Here is a 24,699-nt window from a genome sequence, read left to right as displayed (position 1 = left end):
TGGGGAACATGCTTTTTTTCCGCCGTACTACAATAAAGTAAAAAAAAAAAAAAAAGTGTAATTGCCCATCCACACCAGTAGGGGGCAGGAGCGCTCTCCTAGCCAATTGTGCACAGGTAGGTTTGTTTTACGACAAAAATGCTATGTCCAGCAGTGAAAAATAAAAAATAAAACTGACATATTGCTTTTCAGTCAAGTAGTATCTAAAACTAAGCGACTTCCAAGACTTTGCAGCGTTCGCTAAAGCAACAATGCTTTTGAAATGGACGGATTTTTCGCAAGATTTTTTATTTATTTTTTTTTTACTGCTCACTCGTGGCAATTTATCAGGCACAGCAGATTATTTTGGAAGGATGCGGGCAGATATTAACAAAAGGTGGGCGCACACACACACACACACGCACACACACCCCGTACGAAGGACGTAAACAACAATTGGGCTAAATCCGTTTGGCGCCGTCTAATTAGCGTGAACGGCTAAAGCGTTTGCGTGCCAGCAGTTAATTCGTTTGACAGGCGAGCACGCTTTAACTTTGACACTTCATTAGAAATGACACACCAAAACAATTTTAATGTTCTCTGTCACACTAATATTTCATAGGCTGACATTGGAAATGAGAAAGGAACATGTCTTCTTGGAAGCGCCGATGGAGTTATTAACTTTTAACGCACAAATTAAAAGTGACTGCTTTGCCCCCTGGAACGGCGTGCCGGGCTGCTTAAAAAAAAAAAAAAAAAAAAAAAAAAAAAACAGCCGGGGATTTCTCCACGTCCCGCGGGAAGCCCCCGCCAAGGAAATTGGCCGGGCCCGACTGTGAACGGATCACAATTTGATGTGGAGGTGAAATGATGGCATTGGCTGATTGCGGCCCAGTGAAGAGCTTCCCCATCACTTTCGGCGGCGAGGTGTATGAATCCATCCGACGACGCCATTACGGAGGAGGCTCGGATTGCTTAAAAGCCGTCGAGGGAACGGCCACTTTGCTGGCTGACTGCTGCAAGGCGCTCACATCACTTTATGGGTCAATCTCCCCGAACCGACAAGATGAACATCAAGTTCACCTAAGTGCCACTTGTCCGCTATCAGGTCATTACCTCCGCCAAGGTGGACGCTTTAATCGCCGTTCGTTTATCGACGCTTGTTTTGGCGCAAATTCCGAATCAGCTATCAAGGCAAATCCCATAATAGTTTAAATATTTCATCCTGTTTTTATTTATTTATTTATTTATTTTTTAACCGCATGCCATGTGTATGAACGCCTTAAGGGATTGGAAGTTGAAAACGGTGCAGCAACACATGTAGACAGACAGAACACTCGCCGGCATATATTTCTTTATCCTCTGCATAAAATGACAAACATTAATTCAGATTACAGAGTATTTTACAGGAGTTGAGTAAAACGGACTATTATACTGCCACCTGGTGGCCAAGTCATGCATAACATCACATTCGATTTATGTCTTTATGCAGGTTGAATGATTGGTTGCCAATTTAAACGACTTTTTGTGGCATGCGCATACCTCTTACAAATGTTTTCTAATTTAAAAAAAAAATTGTAGGATTAGAATTTAATCCAGATCTGATCCAGATTAAAAAAAGAAAGCAAAAAAAAAAAAAAAAAAATAGAATGAGTCATTCCGGTAGCGTGCTCTGCAAATCTCATGTTAAAGCGTAAAAAAAAATATTTCTTTTCATTTATTTTTTTTCAATCCTTCCAACCCTCTCAACTATCAAAATGGCTTCAAAATGAATTTTGCTGATGACGCATCGCACGATGACGTAAATGCACTCTTCAAATGTTTGTCTGCCCGTTTTAATTGCACCGATTTTTATACCTGTCGCTTTTGCAGCCAATATGTGTTTTTAATTGTCCGCAGCTCCTCCGGATCCCGCTTCACGCTGCTTTAATTCTTTCATCAATTCCATTTTTTTTCCCCCACGTCTTCCGCCCGTGTGATTTTCATTTAGTCACAGCATGTGACGCTCGCCATCTATCACCAGGACAGCGGCAGGAAGTGCAATCCGTCAGTGTCAGGCTGAAATGTGGGGACTTTCCTTTTTTGTCCCCCCCCCCTCCTCAACTGTCACCCCCCCATTTGTTTTGGTTTCCCGCATTCGCGACGCGGCCTCCAGGATTCATTAATGTGGCAAACTATGGAATCAACGGACTTAATTGCGCACATTGATCACAAAGCAAGAAACAAATTGCAGTATTAGTGTACCATTAGCAAGAGGGCGGGAGCTGATGTGCTTTCAAATTGACAAATGAGTATTTGGATTCTTTTTTTTTTTTTTTTTATGGCCTTTAAGTTTAGCAAAGCTACATTTTAACATGCCTTATAGACATCGTGATATCTAAATCGTTCTCGTGAAATGATATCTGATCGCGATTGCCATTTTTTGGTTCCACTGTAGCATCTGTGACTTTAAGCGTGTCAGCCTGGTGAGTGACGTGGGTGTCAGCGCGCGGATTGACTCGATATCAACTGATTCACTGGTAAACTGAACGTACTTTTTGGGCATCTATCGGCGTCAATGGCAGTGAACGAGTTAATCGACGGCATGTAGCGTGTTCTTTTGGTTCCGATTGCGTGCCAATCGACGTCGCCACAAGTCGGAGGGAAAACCATCGCTGAGGTGGAAAAAAAAAAAAAAAAAATGTGGTTTTGCGGCGGGAAGCATCAAATCACGAGTGTGACAGTGTTTTAGGAGTAAAGGTCAGGACTGATTAATCGAGAAAAAAAAAAAAAAAACTAGCGATCGCTCTATCTCACCTTTTAAAAGGTCAGCCCATCATAATCGGAAGGGCCATCGCTCAGCACCACATCGTCGCCAATTGCTCGGCTTATTTACTACATTTCTCCCTCCTGACTCCGCTCGTTGCACGACCCCGGAAGGAAAAAAAAAAAAAAAAATGACAGCAAACTGCTTTGCGAGTCCGTTTGAGGCTAATCGATGAAGGTGAAGTTTTCGATGTGTCAAAAAATTACACATAAAAGTTCATAAACAGATTCTTAAAAAAAATAATAAAATGATAAAATAAAATACAAAAAAAAAATCGAGGTTTTAATTAATAGAATATTATTTTCTGAACTATAGAGCGCCCCTAGTGGTGAAAAAAAAATCCACATGAACCGCATGATTGAAAATCTAGAAAAAAAAAAAAAGTAGCGTCTTCTAGTCTGGAAAATCTGCTAGTTGGCGGTCCTTTGGCGCCGATTCAAAATGTCAACAAACAGACGAGGTGCCCGCTTCCCTTTGGCATATTTTCAACCTTTTCACAACAACTCGGAGGCATCCCGAGCAATAATAGATCGCACGGGTATCTTTATAGCGTCGGCATACATGCGCTAACTGCAAAGGGACGTCCAAGGTCCCATTTTACGTCAGCTTGTGCAAATTTTCACGACCGCGTGGCTTCAGCAGCAGCAAGCAAGCGGAGCATCATTATTTAACCGCCGCCACTCTGTCGAGCCGCTGATTGATTAAAACCGTCACGATTCAAGCAGACGCTCCCGAGTCAACATATTTCATCAACAACAACAACAACAAAAAAAAAAGCATTTTTTTTTTTTTTAAAAGATAAAATATGACTTATTTACGCACACGCGCGGAATAGAAAAGACAGCCTCCCGATTTTATCAGCCGGGCGAAAGTAGCAATATGCATGATGGAGCGGATAAATTAGCCGAGCATTTTTCTTGTCTTGCCATCAACGCGCTCATTTAAAACCCGCTCTTCATTTCGAGGCCCCCGCCGCTCAGAGCGCATCACAAGGCTGAGACAAACGAGCGGTGACAAACGACCATGACCGGCGCGTTGTCGAATAAGCGTATTTATAAAAAAAAAAAAAAAAAGATCACTAAGTTTTAATTGAGGCATCGCGAAAAATAGAAATCCATCGATCACGTGCCACTTTTCAGTTCACGCCATCAAAGACGAAGACGCGACGCTCCGTCCCGGGAGGTGCGGGAGGCTAAGTGACCGTGCGCGACGGGCAAATTAGGATGTGGCCAAGTTGTCACCGATGCAAATGAGGCATAATTGATATGATTTCCTGGGCCACCCCCCCCCCCCCCTCCCCCCGGCTGCAGTCGGATTGCATTGACACGGACGCTTACCATAAGAGGGGGGGGGGGGGGTTGAAGTCACGAAGGAACTAGTGCTTCATCATGAGGGACATCATTCAAGATTACTTCCCGTACACCCCGAACAGGCTTTACGGAATTTTCTTGATGTAGTCGAACCCTGCAAACTGTATAAGGTAAAATTGGGTAATGAATATACGGTGAAGTCGGGTTATAAGGACCAGGGGGGAGAAAAAAAAAAAAAAGAAAAAAAAAGGAGCGTGAACGGCTACGGCAACATTACCACCTCGGCGCCTGCGGGGGCGTCGCAAATGCGGACGAGTAAACGGCCGGCGCATTGAGCGGGCTTGATTTGACTTGTGAAGTCTCATTGGGCCTTGGCGCTTATCTGCTCGGGCCATTTTGGAAAATGTCACATGATGATGGCAACAAAAATACGCCTGGAGATGTTTGACGCGCTCGTCTCACATCTGGACCCTTTAACCCAGAGATAGCACTGTCTGCTCCGACGCAAATATTTAAAAATTATATATATATATATATATATATATATATATATATATATATATAAATATATAAATAAATATAAAAATAAAAATATAAAAAAATATATAAATAATTATAAAAATGTATAAATATAAAAATATTTTAAAAAATTTATATATATATATATATATATTTTTTTTTTTAAGGTGAAAAAAAAATCAGATTAAAATAAACAGTAAATATGACTGGATATTCAAATGAAATTGGTTAGTGTTTTTTTTTTTTTTTGCACCACTGCTACAAATATTTTTTTATTGATTTTTCTCTGAACTGCTGCAGCACTAGACTTCCTGCATTTCTAAAGTATGAATAATGTGTTTTATTTATTTATTTATTTATTTTTAACCAAGGCTTTCGTAGGTGCAATCGAGAGGATTACGGGTTGTCACGGCAACAACTGAGATGCATTTCAGCCCGTGACAATCCTCTTAAATAAACACATCTTGGACTCTTTCCTAACCTTGACTGAGCTGAGGAACACTTTCGAAATGGGAAAACCTCCCAACAAAAACGCCACAACAATTGTCCCCATCACAAGAACCCGGCGTGCCATCTCATCTTCCGGTAATTCCCCAGCATGCCGTCACCTTCAGATATACGCTCCGCTCTATTTATCGACAGCGCCAGAAGACTTCAAGCGCCTTCTGTGCAGCGCACCTCCTCTCTGACCTGCGCGCACCGGCGCACTCCGCTGGGCCGTACCTGAGCACTAAGTCGAGCTGTCAAACTGTCATTCCGGTGAAAGATGGCGACGTCGATACATCATAAAGCAGCCCGACGGCGGTCCGCGTAGATTCCGACGGACGTGTTTACCCAGCATACAAGGTCTGGCTCCGCCCGTGCTCAACGCTCGCTGATTAATTCCAATTGGCGCTTACAATTTCAACAAAAAAAAAAGAATTTCCAAAAAGACAGATTGCACATATCGAGTCCCGTCATGTTTGCTTTGGGAGGCGGCCATTTTGGCAGTCCCCGCCCCTCGCCGCCACGTGTATCTCGGCACATGGAATGCATTTGTATCGTTTTAAATCAGCGTCTTGGCAGGTTGCTGGGGTGGGAAGACAGATTTTCCTCCACCTCCATCATATTGCGCTCGTGGCGACGCACACGCACGCACGCGGCGGCGGCGGCATCATCTGCTCCTTTCCTCACTCAAGGCTGCTTGGCGTGGGTCGCCAAGTAGGAGGGAATAGGTGCTGTCACACACACACACACACACACACGTGTGCACATTCGGAAGCATATGTCTTTAAACATTCATACGCCTCCATTAGGGGCTCGTCAGGTGGCCCGCTTAAGTGGACCGCATCAGAGGAACGCTTAATGTCGTCTCCGTTCATCTCACAGCCACACTCGCATCCAATTAGATTAGAGATGTCAAAATCTTTTTTTTTTTTTTTTTCCTAGCACTTTGACATTCTTTCCATTTCGTTTATTGTGCTTGCTACAACTGAGTCATCATTGTCGGTGAAAGTTTGCTAGGTAATTATATATTTTTGTATATATGCCATAATTTTTCAAGAATTTTCTTTTTTTTTTTTTGTCAGTATGTTGACCTGAGATGCACAATTTTTCATGCACTTCCTAACCAGACAAAAATATTTTAGATATGGACGCAATATATGCATATGTGCAAAATACATAACTTTAATATTTTTCATCAGAAATTTTTCAATGCATGCATTAAAAATCAATGATCATAACGCAACAGCAAATGGTTTTGACGCAATCGAGATTTTTATTTTTTTTTTTTAGCTCTTGGGCTCTCTTGCAAAAAAAAAAAAAAAATGCCCATTCAAGGATGGCACAAAACTACATTACAAGAGAAACTCATTTTGTTTTATTGAGGCATTATGTTTGTCCTCCATATAATTCCAAACACATACAAATGTTTTTTTAAATTAATACGTATGATGACGTCCCAAATTTACGTTTATAAAAAAAAAAAAAAAAAAAATGCGGCTCACTAAGAATCATCGTACCAAATTTCTTTAAGTGGGAAACAGACTAGCAAAATATCGGACGTCAAAATCAAAGCCGCGGCTAATTAAATAATCCATCGCGTAGCACTTGTGAGCCACCTCTCTGAATCGCAACATCCATTGGTCCATTCACACTCGCCTTCGTGGGGGACATCTTGAATGCTCATCTTTTCATTTTCAAACCCAACGACATCAAACAACAGCGAGCGAGCCAGCGAAAGCTTTGTCGTCGAGCATTCAAACTTTACATTTCTCCGGATAATTGCATTACGGGGTGACCCGCTCACACACACACGCACACACACACATTCTGTTTGTTGAGTTGACGTCAAGCGGAAACATCAAGACGTATGCAAGCTCCCACTTGCACAATATTGGAGGAGAATTTTGAAAAGAGGGGCCGCATAAATAAAATAGTCAAGGCAGCGCTGAGAATTAGTCACGGCTGTCAATTAAAGCCGGCAAGTCTTTTTTTTTTTTTTTTTTAATGAATTAATTCACTTGCAATTAAACCATTTTAGACTAAAACTGAAACACAGACGGAAAAATAAATTCAGGTTGCCTCTGGTGATGTGCTCACTGGTTTTTTTGGGGGGGTTTTTTCCAGGAGGGAGGGGGGGGCACATTGTTATTATTCATGAGGGTTATGTCACACACGATTGTAAAGCAAATGCTATTGCGAGACAATTGCCTGGGGCGCACATTTCCAACTGACGTCATAATCCGCAACGGCATGATCCATTATTAATTACGCAACTATTTTATCAAATAACGCCTTTTTCTTCTCAACAGCTGCTTTCTCACGACGGCCAGCTACCGTACTGTACGCACCCAATTAAACGTGGATCTCCTGTCTCCTGCCGTCACTCCGGCGAGATAATGAACTGGAGCGACCGAGTCAGCCCGGTGAGAAATCAGCAAGTCCGTGCCGTGTTATTACAGACTAGTTGGCCTTTTAAAACGGAGCCCCGCCATGTGAAATCGTGGAAGTGAGAATGATTCCGTCGTGTCCTCCATCGCGCCACCATCACGACATTTTCGGCAAAGTATGTGCAATGTACAGTTAACCCCCCCCCCCCCCCCCGCCGCAAGCCAGGGTCGAGGATTGGTAGAGGTCCGTTCTCAATGAAAAGTTTTCAGTTTGCAAAAAGTTTTTTTTTTTTTCCTCAGCATGTTGTGGGCAAGCCGAACCTTTTTTTTTTTTTATTACCGTTTTTTGAAGACTTTTCAGTGCATTTATTACGGCTGTCAAATACACGTGGATTTTAATAGCGGAGGTCAACTGTCCATACTTAATTGGAATTTTTTATATTTTTTTTATATAATTTATAGTTTTTTTTTTACTTTTAATGAATGACAAAAATTTATTTCTCTGAGAATTTCTTGCATTAATTCATGAATTTATTTCATTAAAATATTTTTTAAAAAAATATAGATGTTCTTTTATTTCCATTTTCCTACAATATATAAATATGCATAATTAGCTTTGCAACCACTATTAATATAATAAAGTGCACATTTATAACTTATTTGCACCCCCCCCCCCCGCCCAGTTTTTTTTTCTTTGTACATTTTCCAAGTCACTACTTCCTGCAAGAGCACTTTCCATTGCGAGCAACTTTCCCCAGCACTGATTGCTATTGTGCAGCTTTCAGCACTGGACAGCTCCACTGAGAGGCACATCCATCCATTTCCGACACGTGGCGCTTGTTTTCTTTCGCCTTGCGGCTAACTGGAGCATATCCCGGCTGGCTTTGGGGCGAGACGTCGGGAAAACACCCTGGACTGCTTAGCGGACAATCAAGAATTCACCAAGAGCTCAAAAAAAAAAAAAAAAAAAAAAAAGAACCAAACACGCTCATTCATCTGTGTGTTTGTGTGTGAAGCGGGGGTCTTCAAAGCCACATGCGCAGTCCTCGACAACAGAGCGCATCTCTGACTCACTCAATGGAGATCGCACCTCGCACTCAGGTTCCACTCAGCGCGAAAATTATCTTCATTAGCTTTGCATTTGGCTCATTAGCGCCATTGTCACGGCAAAACGTTCCATAATGACATGTGTCGGACCGAGGGTTTTGCTTCGCCATCACACGTAATTGCGCGCGCGTGTGCGTGTGTGTTTGAGATGAGAGGGGTGCGCCATCACATTAGTGCACTGTTTGGCCACCTCCGAGGAAAGAGCGGGAGATGGAGTGAAGCAATGCGGAGGAGAGAAACGGTGCGGAATGGCAGCCGTGCGTCTGGGGCTGTGCACGTGTGCACTTTTGGCGGTGTGACATGTGGAGGGATGGCGAAGGAGGGGGGGGGAGGAGGAGGAGGAGGAGGAGGAGACGGGGTTGGCGGGGGGGGGGCATATTCCACTGAGAAGCCTGAGGCCAAGTGCTAGCTGGAGAATCTTTAATCATATGCATCAAGTCAACACCAGCAGAGCCAGCACAAGCTGCTGACTACAGAGGAGGGGTGGCCCTAGCACCTGGGAGGGGGGCGCGGGAGGGGGGCGCGTGGGGGTGTTCAGTCCCCCAGGCACAGCCTCCAGGTCTGACCTGGCACAAAGAGCGGTTAACTCGCATTTTCCCCCCAACGGACTGTCCTGCACGATGGCATGGCAGGCGAGCTCGCGCTGAGCCCTTCTCATGAGAATTGAACAGGATTTAGTCGGGGGAAAAAAATAATAAAAATGAGGGAGCGAGTACTCGAGGGGCTGCTAATACCAGTTGCCGATACCGGCTAAATGTCACACACGGCTGAGAGAATTTTTTTTTCGAAGTGAACTGCATCCAATACAGGATATCTATTTTTAGCCGGTTTAGTGTATTGCTTCAAAATTCAATTTTTTGGACATTTTTTGTACCGCCTAAAGCCTAATTTTTCCCACTTCCTATCGTCACGCTTAATAAAAGCGCAACCTCTATTATTTTGCACTTATATTTAATTTGAACAAAATTTGAGGGATTGTCAGTTTTATTTGGCACTTTTGTTCATTTATTATGAATTAAAATTGTGTTATATAAATAAATTTTAATTCCACTGTTCTGCCTTTTGTCAGAAATAAAATTCTAATTATTTGGCATTGTTTAATACAAATTTTATTCATCAAATGTAGTGGTATCGGTGACTTGGTATCGACATTGAGGACTCGATCTGGAAAAAAAAATTGGTAAAATTACAGTTGTGTATTTTTTTTTTTTTTTTTACGGGAGTCCAATTTGTTTTAACGAGCAAATACGACCGCAGCTCGCTTTTCACAAAGAAACATGTCGGCGAGCTGAGGTGAGCGAGACAGCTCGTGTCCCTTTTTTTCGTGGGGGAACGCTAGGACAGAGGCGTCACCGGCACTCGGGGGAGCGGCAAGACACATTAATGCACGGCCTTTAATATTTCACACGAAAATGTATTCCGGCTTTCTCGCTCTCTCTCTCTCTCTCACTCAGAGAAGTGGGCCTCTCTCATCTCTCTCCGGCTTCAAGCATGAATGTGTTCTGCTGAAGGGGGGGGGGGGATTTTCCCCATCCCAAAGCTTCTCGCTGCACTCATTGTGACAGCGAGTGGCGGATCAGCCGCGGCGAAAAGGAGCGTACCAAAGTAGTCCGTCCGTCCGTCCGCATCAAAAGCCGGTGACCTTGCACCTGCTGGCGGCGAGTCACCTTGAATGAGACGAGCCTCTCCCGTCCGCCGACGAGACCTCATCATGGAGAACAAAATCCATGATCACATGATCTGATCCGGCGTCAGGTTAAGGATTGGGGGTTCTGGTTCTAAGACTCAAGATGTCCTCCGTCATATATTGCAGCATGAACAGGTCTGCAGCTCGTCTGCCGGCAAGTAAATCCACGCTAAGAAGATTAGACGAGAGAATGCCTCTCCAGTGTGCCATCGGGCCCACCCGCTCCGACTCGCTCGGATGCCTGTTAAGTAGTCACCATTGTCACATATCTGGCCCGTTTTTATATTAGCGGGGGGGGGGTGCTACAACAATGAAAGCAAAGACATTTTTTTTTTTTCCTTGCCAATATTGAATGACGTTTTCGCCTTAGCGATGCGGTAGTACGACGCTTTCAATGCAATTTGATTTGTTGACGAAGAAGTTTTGACGGTTTCTGCTCGGGCAAATCCGCACTGGGCCTTTTTCCCATTGCAAAAAAAAATAATAATAATAATTTCAATAATTTTTATTTTTTTTTTTTTCACAAATTTTGCTAGCTTTTGGGTTTAATATTAGCATTTCGCCACTGAGACAATTTGCATCGTGATATACGTCAAGAGACTGTCAGATGGATGTCATGGCAGGAATCCGGTCACTGGTCTAAATAAAGTAGTTTTCAGCCTCGGATATAAAAAAAAAAAAAAAAAAAAAAAAAAAAAAAAAAAAAATAATAAAAAGTACTGCAAGGCACCGATGCGCTAAATATTTTTAATTAGAAGCTGAGTGATAAGTTGACAATAGTATGTAAAATAAGAATAAAATAATTGCAATCAGACATCAATGAATAGGGCCCAACCGATTCAGAATAAAATTGTGATAATCGGGAAATTAATTAAAAAAAAAAAAAAAAAAAACCAAATAATTTCGATGTTGGTCCTTTAACACGCATTTGTGCAACTTTACAAGACAAAAATCCAATTTTGTTACTTTGCCTCATGACGTAACGTGTCAATTACGGTCGATTTTAAAACGAGCGACAAACAAAGCGCAATTAAATGAGTCGGTCGAGTCATCGATCAGGCCCTAACCTCCGTAGAAACGGCAAAATCCGAGAACGGCCAGGTAGATCGACGCAACGTCAGCAGAATCGCCATCGGTTGCTCCAGCTAATGAAGGAACGACGCCAAAAAAAGGGCAAGCGCTCCATTTGAGCCGTCGACAAGATCACACCCAAGCTCCGACATCCCGAATTCCAAATCTATGAAATAAAAGAATTTTGGGCGACCCGAGCGTCTTGAGAGCACTCGAAGGTAAAAATCAGAAGCGAACCTCTCACAACTTGGTCTCAAGAAGAAAGTCACTTCTCGCGGTAAAAAAAAAAGGCCTTGGCTTTCTGTCCTGCCGACTCAGCAACGCTGCCACCACAACTAAATCATTCGCTGCACATTTACATTAAGGCTCATCGTTCTTCGCTTGAATAATGAACTCATGTGATCCAATTCAAATTCCAAATTGAATATGATATTTAAAAAAAAAAAAATTAAAAAAAAATCAGAAATGTCAAATCTTATTATTTCATCTTATTTTCTTAGTTTCCAGACGTGCGTGTGCGTTACCGCCTGCTCTAATTTTTTTGCACCCCTCGAACGTGTCGTCGCCCATCGTTATCTAGGCCATCAGACTGGCACAGCTGGACACATGGCAACCTTCTTGCACGTACGCACACACTTGACGAGTGCGCACGCGCGATACCCGGCGCGCACGCACGCACATACCAGCTGTCGTGGATTAACAAACAACAAGAGCTCCTCTTACGCTGCGGCCCGCGTTCGAAGGTCATGCCCTGGATGTGACCTAAAGCCAAGATTTATTTTCTTGTCCTTCCAAAACAGTTTAAGCATCAGCCAGTGGATAGGAACGGCACTTTCAGGACTTTTGGATTTGATCCGAGCTCGTCTCCATTTCTGTTTCCAGCGGATCCATCTTGAATTGCCTCTATACGCCGATCCCGATGACTCTTCAATCTCCCGGCCGCCAGATCTCCGTTTAATCTTCATTATTTGCCCTTAAGCCACAGACTCTTTCTGGTGGGAGCCTCATCTGGACCAGCCCGGCGGCCCCCCACCCCGGCCACACACACACACACACACGCGCTCACACTAAGAGCACAAACGGATTGGAGTTCCATTTAAACGGACTAAATAAATGATACACAACAAATGGATGCCCTCAATCTAGAACAATTTCCAAAGCAGTGCTACCTTGACGAAATTTAAGCAAACATTTAAAAAATACAATAAAATAAAATAAAAAATAAAATAAAATGTAATAAAATAAAATCAAAAAATAAAATAAAATTAAATTAATTAATTAATTAATTAATTAAAAGAAGAAAGAAAAACAGGAATAAATATAGATATTGGCCATTCGCGGGGGGGGCACAGTGACAAGCAGCCCTCACCGTGGCTTCCTCACAAAGCGCCATAAAATATTCCATCACACCCTCGAGGATCCCCGACTCCAGCTGGGATCAAAGTGTCGACTTGATGACGGTGCAAGGAGCGCACATTAGTGCCTCCTACGGCTCCTTTTTTTTTTTTTTTTTTTTTTTTCCCTCCCCACTGCCGCATGCGCTAAGCCCCTCATTCCCTTCCATTAATAGACGCCGTGAAAAATACATGATAGGCTTTGCTATTGCCATTTTGCTCGGCGAGTTTAGACACATAACCGGAGGGGACACATGGCGGCGGGCCTCTGGAAGATGAGTGACGGTCATACGCTCGCAAAATGTTAATGGCGACCATTAATGGGGCCAAGTTTGGTGGAAAATCTCCAGCTGGAAACTTTTTGAGCACAGCGAGGCACTTGTATTTTACACTCCTGGTCAGCAGGGGGCGCTGTTTTGAATCATACGCAACTATTTTGTGTCGGTCCAAATTAATGACCGTATTTTCCGGACTATAAGCCGCCACTTTTTTGCTAGATTTCGACCCACTCGGCTTAGTAAACCGGTGCAGATTTTTTTTCACCAGTAGGGGGGTGCTCTATAGTTCAGATACGCTAAATAAATCGAGATATTTTTTATTTAAAAAAAAAAAAAAAAAAAAAAGAGTTGCCGCGCAACCGGTGCGCCTTATAGCCCGGAAAATACGGTAATTAACCGGCACCACAACAGACGATCCCGACTGTCTTTCTTCGAATGTTTTCAGAGCTCAGCAATTGTTTGAACTGAATCGTTGACTTCCTTATATTCTTCAATTTTGTATTTTTTTATTTATTTATTTGGCGGGTCAACACGGATCAGAACAGAGATAAGAAGCCAGTTAAAAAAAAAAAAAATCTGTATCGTTCACCAGAATGCTGGAACATTTCAGTACCACTATTTACGTTGCTGGCGCAGCTAAGCGTTATCGGGACGGGCCGCGGCGTGGCAAAGCGAAGCCAAGCGCTTGATGGATGACTACAAAGCCCCTCAAAAGGAAGCAGCAGGCAACGGCGTTTTGTTTACAATACTACAGATCGTCGGAGATTCATCCCGGTTGTATTCCTCGCTGGCTGCCTGCGACGGCCAGGCCTTTAATGGCTGTTGTTGGGGATGTCCCATCAATGATTCAACGCGCCACACGTCTGACGGTCGCGGGACTGACAGGAGGAGTTCTCCGGGACGGTGTTCGGGGAGAACTTGGAATATAAAAGCCACCCAGATGCGATGATTGCTCTCCCTCCTTGCTTGTCACTTGTGTAAATACTCAGACGAGCGTACTTCTACCAGCAGGGGGGAAAAAACGCATCCAGACTGAAGGCAGACCGGGAGGAGCTTATGAATGCTTTTAGACTTGATTATTGGAATAGTCCGACGTGTTTCAGAGCATCAATTATCTGCAGATGGAGTCAGGATGCTAGAGCTCGGGTTCTGGTTGTTGTATTTTTCCGTCCTCTAGATGGCACTGTTGGTTTAAATAAAGGTTTTCCAAAAAAATGGCGCCATCTACAGGAGGCCAAAAATACTGCAACTGGTTCATGAAGCAGTTTTGATGCTTCATTTAGCCAACAACCAGTTCATGGCCCGACTGAGCGATTAAGATTCAGGGACTGATTTATGGCGGACAACAATATTGTCTGGCGCCGGCTTCCGGTATTCCAAAAATTCCCATTTGAGTATTTCAGCCACCTCATCGGATCGGACAGTTTGGTTCAAGTCCCTTCTGAGCGACCAACCCCAAATCTTTTGAGCCATCTCGCGACTTTGAACGCGAGCTCGGCTGTTGTCACGGCAACCGTCCTTTTACCTTTAACCAAGCGGCAGCGCAGCGGGCCGGCGGCGTGCGGTAACACGACCCTCACGCCTGTTCAATCAACTCGCAACGGGTAATCATAGAAGCAAGAGCGCTGTGAGTCATAAAAAAAAAACGCGAGGTACAATGAAATCAGAGGACGCTATAATGTTCGGCGTCGGCTATTAGTCCGCGATTGTTTAAACAACTTTCACGGCTTGCGTCAAGGTTGAACGGTAAACAAAATGTGGAGTGTTTTTATTTTTTTTTGATGAATTTTTGCCGGAATAACCTGATGAACTGAAGTGGATTTATTTATTTATTTTATTTTTTTTATTTTTTTATGACAGATGGACCTTCACTTTAACCGCAGAAATGGAACATTTTGAAGTCAATTGAAACGACTGGACGTATAAATTAAAACTAAATCACCTCGAGGTGTGCAGCAAATCCGTTTCTCCCGATGTCGAGGAGACAAAAATAACTGCGGCACCTCCGCCGCGATGTCCCCGTCGCTCTCTCCACACGTCGCGTCATCAAATATATGACCTTATAAAATCACGCCAGCGTAAAATCAAGCCTCCACACTGGAAACGAATGTGCTACGTTGCCGTCTTCCGACTACCCCCCCCCCCCCGCCCTGCCGGGCTTCGAATGTAAATTTCCCAACCAAATATTTAATCACACCGAAGCGCTACTCGAAATGAAACGCCATTTGCCGTCTTTTCCGATAACATTGGCGCGCACGCGTGTGTGTTTCTGATAATCGGCGATCTGCGGCAACAAATCCACTGGCCGGCGAGTCGTGTAAGATGACAGATTAGAGACGAATATGAAAGAGGAGTGAGCGCTCCGGCAAAAGGGCTTTTGTCTTGTTATCTTCGGGAGGGAGTTGACATTATCCCGGTGGATCAGGTTTTTAACCATGCGTGGATTACCGCCACGAGGCAAGCTTTGAAGCTTCATTTACCCATCACTACTGAAAAAAAAAAAGAAAAGAAAAAAAAATGCTAGTTGAGTGGCAAGTAGCAAAGGAAGTGACCTTCATTTCCACATCCCCGCCAGGGCACAATGGCACACTTCCCCGTCAGCGGCGGTGGCAGCAGGCGGCGGCGCATGGCGATGAATCAATCAGACGGCTGCGGCCTCCGAAAACCCCCCCCCCCCCCCCCCCCCCCGCAGGCTCGTCATGTACCCAGATGCTAGGTGCGAATCCGGTCGAGACGCTCTGACGTCAATGACTTGCCGGACGATTTACGTAAAGAGAAGTTCTCTTTGTGGCCAGCGCGGCTGAGGTTCGAGGTTTTGCTCTTCCTGTTGTACATTTGCATATTCTTATTTGCTCGGTTTTTTCATACATGTCTCAATGAAGAAAGTTCAAAGTACTTTTTTTTTTTTTATAAATGATAGCGTGAGGACAAAATTATATACACGCCACAAATATGGAACAATGCTTCAAAATGAGGGGCTTCAAGACGCAAATTAAACATAAAACACCCAACTTAGCCTTTAGCCGGCTAATGCTAACAGTGAGAAATATATCTGAAAAATTGCGCAACACCACATTTAGTTTTCATAGTCATATATTATTTATCCTCTGCGAGGAGCAGAGCTATTTATACTGCATAAAGTAAAATGGGGTTTGACGTGGCAATTCTGTTTAATTGAATTACAATATATGATATTTATTCATGATTCGATCCAAAAACAAACAAAAAAAAAAGACATTTTTGAGGGACAAAAAAAAATAAAAAATTAAAACCCCTCCGCCGTCCCCCCATTCCTCCCCTGTGTTATTACACAGTGATAACACAAGCAGCTCACCCCACTGGGCCCCGTGATTTAATACGGGGGAGCTAACGGTCTCAGATCATATTTAATGACGAGTAATTCTCAGCGCGGCGCGCGACTTTTATTTCTTTCCGGCGCGCCACCCCTCGTGATGCAAGCCAGTGGCCGCGTCCGTCTGTGCACACGAATGGATGAATAAGTCAACGATTTCATGACTGACTGAATTATTGAGAGAGGATTTGTGCTTAACAAGCAGGCGGCAACGCTTCCTAAAAAGCAACCAAAGAAAGTGACGGGGTATAAATAGCGCATACAATTTGTGATTTTTGAATTGCGGCAAAACATTTTATTTCCACACGAGAGTGGCAAAAGTAGTTTTTCGATTTTTTTTTTTTTTTTTTTTTGGGGGGGGGGCTAAAAACATCCTGTCGGGATATTTTTAGAAAAAAAAAGCTTTAAGTGGCATGTGGAATTTTAGCTGAGCATGTACCCGAACATCCTACAGCATGTTCTGGCCATTTGCGCACCCGCGCACCCCCACCTTCGTGCATGGGACATCTCCTGCACTTAACAAATGGGACACGTCATCAATTATTCATGCTTCCTTGCAGTACACATTCCACGTTTCCCTTTCTCTACATGAATATTTAAACCTCCAGCGCGACCACCGAGGCCGCGTACTTCGCGTCACTCCTCGCCAAACGCCGGCGCGCTTTTGTCACGTCCCACCAGGACCGTTTGTCGACACGACGCGCTGTGATTTGTACCAGATAGCCGCAGTGTGTACATACACCAACATTTACTCTGTCGGATAAAAGTGGAGAAATACAAACGGGGCGGTGGGGTGCGTATTCCCGAGCTGCCCCCCCCCTCCCCCCCGCCGTCGTATACATTGAACACTTTATTTGCTAAGGTTAATATTGAGGTCATAGCTGAGGTTCAAGGTCAGCCAATTGGACTGCAAGCGGTACCGGGATCAAGTTTCTCATTTGAACGGGAGGACTTTGGTGCATCGCCAGGCGAGTGCTGCAGTGTCATGCGAGCGCGGCAGATTATCGAACCGCCCACAGGATGTGTACTGGAGTTTATCCATCAAGAAGACGCCATTTTGTCTTCGGCGATAACGCGAGCGAACAATGTCGGGATGATGTTCTTGAAGAAATGGATTACAAATGTTAGATATGAGCTAGGATTGCATGAATTGGCGCACGGTTTGGACTTATTTTAACATTCAATTAAATAATTACGGAAACGCGGGATCATCAGGCAAGCAAACAGGAATCAAACTACTGAGAAGCAGTTTTATCAAAAAATAAATAAATAAATAAATAAATAATTCAAATATATATTTTTTTCCCTTTCAGGACCTGAAGGAGGTTTGGATTTTTTTTTTGCCCAAACCATCGTTCCATTAAAGGCTTTCCATTCCGATGTCAAGGTCACACCACATTGGCTTGCATAATAATCCGACAAGGAATCCTCCTGTCTTGTCTAACGAGCCGTACCTAACACCTCAGTCATCTCGATTCCTCATCCAACCGAGACAGTTGCTTCCTTCCGCACGTTTGTTTTTTGTGTTTTTTTTCCACTCCATCGCACGGTCAAGTCATAAAATCATCGTCAAACCTCTCCTGAACTTCAAACGGACCATTCATGCCGAGATTCTCCCGCCACCCCGTTGGGACGGATCAGACACGATTAGGAACGCGACGTCGGAATTCTCCGAGACCTCGGTGACAACGATTTCCTCACACAACATCTTTATACTTGTGAACTTTCCAGCTGGATCTTCACGGCCGTCATTGTTTGGACAGCCCCCATTAACTTCATTTTCGGCGCCGCTCCGCATTCCAAAACACAATCTTGTTTGTCTCTTTTAGCTCAGCTCTCATTACTCCGGGGCCTGCCGCCTCCCTCCCGCCCTCCTCTTTCTACTTTATTGATTCGCCGAGAGTCAGTGGGCCGTGCTCGGCACTTGCAACGGAAAGGGCACTGGGATCAATTTCCACAAAATTCCACATATTCGCTCGGCCTGTCAGTCCGGGATAATTTGTCTGCAGGCTTGCCCTCCGCTGAATACGCTGATGTATTCGGCTTTGTAATTGGTGCCCATCAGTGTCAAGTGTCTCCGCTAGCTAAGACGTCCAAGGCCAGCCGAGCCGGCCCTTCGTGCCATATTCGCTCTTTTGCAAGAGGCTTGCATATTTTAAACCGTGTGATGTTATGCAAAAATTTTTTTTTTTTTTTTTTTAAACATGTTGATAATTGGGACGCCGAACAGCTCCAGTTGGCACGCGGTGTCAAAACATTTTTTTTTTTCTCAGCGGCGTCTCCTCCAGGCTGTATGAGCAATTCCTGCTGCATTGTCTAAACATATTTACACTTTTCTGATACTGATATTAACCCCCCCCCCCCTTTTAGATAATCACACTTCAACTTCCAAGCGTGGACGACGAGCCACCCTTTTGGGGGCTTAGGAGACCGCTTTGTAACTACAAAGGCAGCAGCTCGTCATCTAATAGAAGCGAGTCAAAGGCAGGGCTTAAACTTCTTTCGTAACTAAGCCCGGTTGCAAGAAAAAGTAGCGCCAAAGTACTTTCACCTCGATGACGGGGGATGCGTTGAAGCGCACGCAGGAGTGAAGAAGCATCCCAGTAGCAACGTGTCCGAGATGCATGATGGGAGGGGGAGAGGGGGGGGGCGGATATTGTTACAGGACCTCGGAGGCCTCGTGGCAAATCTGAGCCTGACCTCCGGGGAGAGGGGGGGGGGATGAGCCGCAAACTGGATTTCTATCTTTGTTTTTAATCCCCCTGACACGCTTCACTGGTTGCAGGACTTTGCACGAGGTTTTATGTATGGTCAGGGAAAAAAAATAAATAAATAAATAAAAAAAATTAAAAACTAAATCAAGCGCTTGCGTGTCTTGCTGTTTTTTTTTTTTGCCAGCGTCGCTCATCATTTTTTTCTTCCAATCCGGTCGAGCGAAGAGGCCCAATAACGGGTCGACTTTTGACTTTGCGCTGCTCATTCCGACTCCAATCTAATCTCATTTTGTTACCTTACTCAGATCGCTCGCTCGCCCTGGCATCCGCTTAGCCTTCGTGTGCCCGATCCAATCAGGACCAGTTCGGAAGTCGGCCGGCTTGCTTGATGTCATTTTCGGGACAGAATGGAATTTGCCGATCAAAGTCTCGATGTGGTGACGACGGAAACAAAACGCATGACCTCGCCGCGGCGTCGAGGTCAAAGGTCATCTCATGGCTCGATAATCAGTCAACGAGTCCACGTGACACTTTGTAAACGAGCCAAAGCCAACTTTCAACTCAATAAAAAAAAAAATAATTCAAAATTGGAGGACGCTGACCTGATTAAACGGGCGACTTCCACAAACACGAAGATGCCGTGTGGCATCATCGTCGGCGATTAAGCAAAACGGGCATCGGGCCAGCACGCCTCCTCCCCGCGATTGTTTCACCCGAGTCGCGTCATCGAGCGGAGCTTCGGGCTTTTATTTATTTGGAGCTTTTGCAGGAGAATCCGATCATAAAGCTTCTTGGACGCGCAAGACGAAGTTGGTTAGTCCACAATTTAGCAAAATTGGTTGCAGATGCAAGGAAGAGAAAAAAAAAAAAAAGTACCTGCTTGCACAGCGTTTCATCACCGGCGCAGACCTTTTATTCTGTTGTGTTATTACATTTTAAACACACCGTGTTGCACATAAGTACAAGATATTTCAGCCAGCTATTACTGCCACCTTTTAAAAGGAGGCTGATTTATCAAAGAAATTAGGAGGGGAGCTTCTGGAACCGATGGGAAGACTTTTTTTTTTTTTTTTTTAAATAAAAGAAACTGTTTGCTGCAAAGGTTTGCCAAGGGCAAATGTTTGCGTGCGAAAATTTAAGTCACATGGCGTCGGTCTTTAAGATAAATATTTTATTTTATTTTAAATTTTTTCTTATTTATATAAATACAAATATTTGAGTCCTTCCACTGGAAGCTTCATTTAACATTTGTTGACACACGCTTAAAAAAAAAAAAAAAAAAGTCAAGTCAGGAAATGACTTGACCCGACCTATTGAATCCAAGTCGAGCTCCATTTGTTGAACCGATGATTAGCCCCGCCCCCGAGTCGTCATCATTCACGCGAGACATCCCGGAGCGTGCGCATCGACGGCATGAGCGTGTCGAAGCCCTCGGCCAAAGCGATGAACCCCAAACACGCCCACTTTTTGGCACATATTTGGGGGGGGGGGTAAAATCAGTCTCGCTACGATTTGTTGCCAATGAAAGTCTTGTTTTGCCGCGTTTGGGTCTTTGGGTCGTTATGCCGTGAGTCAATTTTTATTTAATGATACTAAATAATTTGATTTCATTTTTAATTTGATTTAATTTCGAAACTCAATATTGCGCCACCTACAGGCCAGTCACGACATGGCAGGCTCAAATACACTTTCCACCGGCAAATGTTATTTTTTAGACAGTTCAAATTTCAACCCGTTAAAAAAAAAAAAAAAATCGCCAATCAATGGGGCAGCACGTTCGCCTTGTAGATTTTCGCCGGCGTACTCAAGCTCCCTCTCACATTCCAAAAACGTGCACTTTCGTTCCACCGAAGACTCCCAATAGCCCCCAGAAGTCAATTTGAGTGCAAGTAATCATTTTTCTGCATGTGCCCCCCCCGCGGTTGCCTAGCGACCAATCCAGGGCCAGGATAGACTCCGACTTGTTTGAAGGCCTAATGAGTAAAAAGCGATGGACGAGAGATGGACGGCAGGATCCAAATCAATTCGTCAACTTGAAGTGGTTGGCGGCCATTTTGGCTTTGGAATGTTCATCGAATTCATCTAAAGCAGAGATGGTGATTGACACCGCCAATGATGTGGACAATTAATTGTCGCAGTGCCCCGAGGTAACGCGGAGTGCACAAACGAGGCGCCGCCGATTCCCGTCTTTAACTCATTTACTGCCATTGACGGCTAATGACGTCCAAGATCATTTGTTTTTTTCCACTGGTGGTCAATGAGTTTTTAAAGTGGCTGAAAATTGTGCTCGAAAACACTCACACTGAAAGCTGAAGGAGCGCGCCACGACGTCTTCATCCCATCTGCACCCGGGTGAAATTAATAATAGGCAAGCCGTCTGCTAAATATGCAAAATCTGCAGCCCCCTCACTGTGACATCTTCTAGTCACCCCCCCCCCCTCGGGCCTTTCCATCACTTGGTTCCTTGCATCTCTTTGCTTTTCCTCGTTCGGCTCCTTTGTCCTCGTTGTCTTCAATTTTTTTTTATCCTCCCCCTTCTCGGCCATCGTCTCACCTACGACATCGTCGGCGAGTCGGACTCACTGATTGGTCCAATCAGGAGCTCAGAACTCCCCTTCCTGAAACCTCAAACAGGCCACCGTCGATCGCGTGTCAAAAAAATCGGCTCGAGAGAGAAAAGACAATCTTCCGGAGGTAAGATGTTTATCGGATTAATGCATAAGTGAAAGATAAAGACTAGAGGGGTGAAAACCCCAAAAGGATATCAGTTGGGGCTAATGAATACAATTAACGCTAATCTGGCCGCTATCCACTTCCCCGGAGGTTCCTAAACGCAATTCTTTCCATTCTCAGACCAGCAGACATATTTAATCCAGTTCACTCGCGTGATGAGTCGTATTGTTCTATGATGAGCCCAGAGTCGCCAAAAACAGACTTTTTCAAGTCGCCAATCGGTGTTGATCGTTAACACTGCGATAGTGTAAAACTCACGTGTTCGGAAGCGGTGATGCGGCCGGGTCGCCGGAGCCTTTCCTTGACGCCCGTGAGTCCAGCGGGCGGTGGGCTTCACTGGGGGGGCGTGTGGCTGAGAGGTGGTCGTCTGGACTTTAGTGGTGATCCGCACAGCGGTGGTGGTGCCGGAGGTCGTGGACGCCCCGGTGGACGAGGCCGTCTGTCCCGGCTTGGGGTGGCCGGCGCCGTTGCGGCCACCGACGACGCCGCTTCCTTTCCTGACCGTGCTGCGAGGGGTCACGTCCTTCCCGTGGGGCGGCGGCGGCGGCGTGAGTCGGGGGGCTCGGGCGGTGGACGTCGTCACGGCGGTGCCGCCCACGCGAGTGCCGACCCGGTTGTGGAGGTGCGGCGCTCTGTTGCCTTCGCCGGCGGCGGCGGCGCCGCCGTTGGCCGAGTGGTTCGCCGGAGGCCCCGATCGAGTTCTCGGCGCCGGGGCGGTCCCGTCGGCGGCGAGCGGCGTTGTCGTGGCAACCATCGCCGTGGCGGAGGCGGCGGATGTGGTGGCGACGGAAATGTCCGGCCCCTTGGGCATGGCGCTGGGTTTCGAGAGGAATATCGGGTCCTGGCCCATGCTACCTTTGGGATCCACCAGGTCTGTGGGGACGTAGTCTTGGACCGATCCCACCACAATCCATTTGAGCAGCATGAGACTGAGTCCCAGACCGACAAAGCCCATGACCAAGGGCACGGCGCACAACCAGGTCTGCTGGCGAGGCCACACGGCGCAGGGGCCGCAGCGGAACGGGCCCGGAGCTCGGGGGGACGCCTGCTCCGCCCCCGGCTCCTCCAGCGTCATCGCCGCCAGAGTGCTCGCACCCGAGTGCTCGCTCATCCTGCTTTCGGTCTCCCGGGGAGCTTTTGGAGGTCAAACAGGTTGCCAAAGGATCGAGGGGTGTTTAGAAGAAACGGATGGTGGCGAGAGAAAGCGGCACATCTTACAAATAAATACACACGGCAAGCCTATCAACACATTTCGACGGATCGACTTCTATTTACACGCACATGCATGCGCACGCCTCGAAAGCACGTTTAACACTCACACACTCATGGAACTAATTAAACGCTGGCACAGCATTTGCATGCAGACGAGCCACACAACCCGCACTCCCTCTGGTGGACGAGGAGGCTAACACACGCACGCGCACACGCACACGCACATACACATGCACAAGAACACGCACACACGAGCTCATAGGGCTATGCGCAGGTGAGATGGAGGGAAGGAAGGAAGGCTGCTGCTGGTGGTGGTGGTGGCGAGGGGGGGGGGGGAGGGGGTGTGGGGGGCTCAAACAAAGCGATGATAAATCCCAAGATGCTTCACTCCCTTGTTTAAAAAAAAACAAAAAAACGGGGTATTGATCCGTTGCGAGGTGGTGTAGATCAGAGCTGTAAATCCAAGTGCGTGCCACTCTTGCTTGCTTGAAGATCAGAAAAGTGTCGTTCCCCTTTTTCGCTCATTCAGTCCGATCGTTCAAGTTTAAGTTTCCCCACTTCGCCCGCCTCTTTTTAATTTAGAATTTTTTTTTTTTTTTTTTTTTAGTAATCCATTATGGAGATGAAGTCCGAATAAGATGCCGCTGGTGCTGATCCAACTGATCCGCCGCCTGCACTTTTGCTTTCCTGGAGTGACAGCCCCCCCTCCCCGCGCCCCGCACCCCCCCCCCCCCAAGTGAGGGAGGTTGGTAGGTTGGTTGGTGGGTGTCCGACCGCCTGCAGCCCGCCGCTCTCCTCCGCAAATAGCGCCGCTCCTGGCGCGAGAATTCGTAGACACCTTTACGACTGGTTCACCTCCGCCGCATTCCCACAGTGGCGCAAGCAGCAAAACGGGAGATGAAGAGAAGAGGAGGGGTGGAGAGCAAAAAAAAAAAATGATGCGGCGGCGACGGCGGTTCCTGGAGGCTGAGGGACGGACAGCTGGCTCAATCCAGTGATGCGTCCCCGCGCGTCCCAGCCGCTATCCTCAACACTCGGAAAGTGACGCCCGCCGATTGTCCCGTCTCCATGGCGCCAACGAAAAAAAAAAAAAAGAAAAGAAAAAGGGACGAAAAAGGTGATGATGATGACGGAGCGTGTTCGAGATGCGTGTTGGCTAAGCTCTGCAGCAGATGCAGATGGGAGGCAGAAAGACGGAAGGGCGGGAGGCGGCAACAGCGGCGGCGGCGGCGCGCGCGCTCACACATGTACGCACACGCACACACGCTCACGCTGCTCGGAGAGGAGAGGCACAGACACACCCCAGGGAGGGGAGGCGAGGAGGGAGAGAGCGAGAGAGAGAGAGAGAGAGGAGCAGGCGGAGGAGGCGCCAGACTTCCAGCGAGTAAACAAAACTAAAGAGCGGCATCAGAATTTATGAGAGACTCCGAGTCCTACTTCAAGTTGACACTTCAATGCTTATTTTGTCATTCGCGAGGGACGCACTCGCTTTTTCGGCTCGCGGCCAAGACAGTTTTTATGCTATGGAAATGGAAATCTCGTTCGGAATTCGGGGGAGGGAGATAAAAGAAAACCCCCTCAAGCTAGAGCTTAATTAAAATCCGCGCCTTCACGTGTGACGTTTGTGATGCATGGATGTGAAAGTACGCAACGTGGACAGATGG

General features: G+C 45.8%; 1 protein-coding gene across 1 annotated transcript in view; it reads right to left on the bottom strand.

The window, feature by feature from the left end:
- nrg3b (neuregulin 3b) overlaps positions 1–24,290 on the bottom strand; it is a 132,452-nt gene extending 108,162 nt beyond the window's left edge. Inside the window, exon 1 of the mRNA XM_088283739.1 lies at positions 22,082–24,290. Coding sequence (XP_088139865.1) covers positions 22,082–22,934 — 853 coding nt within the window. The 5' untranslated portion in view covers positions 22,935–24,290. The remainder of the gene's footprint in view (positions 1–22,081) is intronic.
- Between the last annotated feature and the right edge of the window lie 409 nt (positions 24,291–24,699).

This window comes from Idiotropiscis lumnitzeri, chromosome 20 (genome assembly GCF_059441095.1).
Source record: "Idiotropiscis lumnitzeri isolate Australia: NSW breed Sydney's pygmy pipehorse chromosome 20, RoL_Ilum_1.0, whole genome shotgun sequence".
NCBI classification, from domain to species: Eukaryota; Metazoa; Chordata; class Actinopteri; order Syngnathiformes; family Syngnathidae; genus Idiotropiscis; species Idiotropiscis lumnitzeri.
This window is presented reverse-complemented; position numbering and strand designations above follow the sequence as displayed.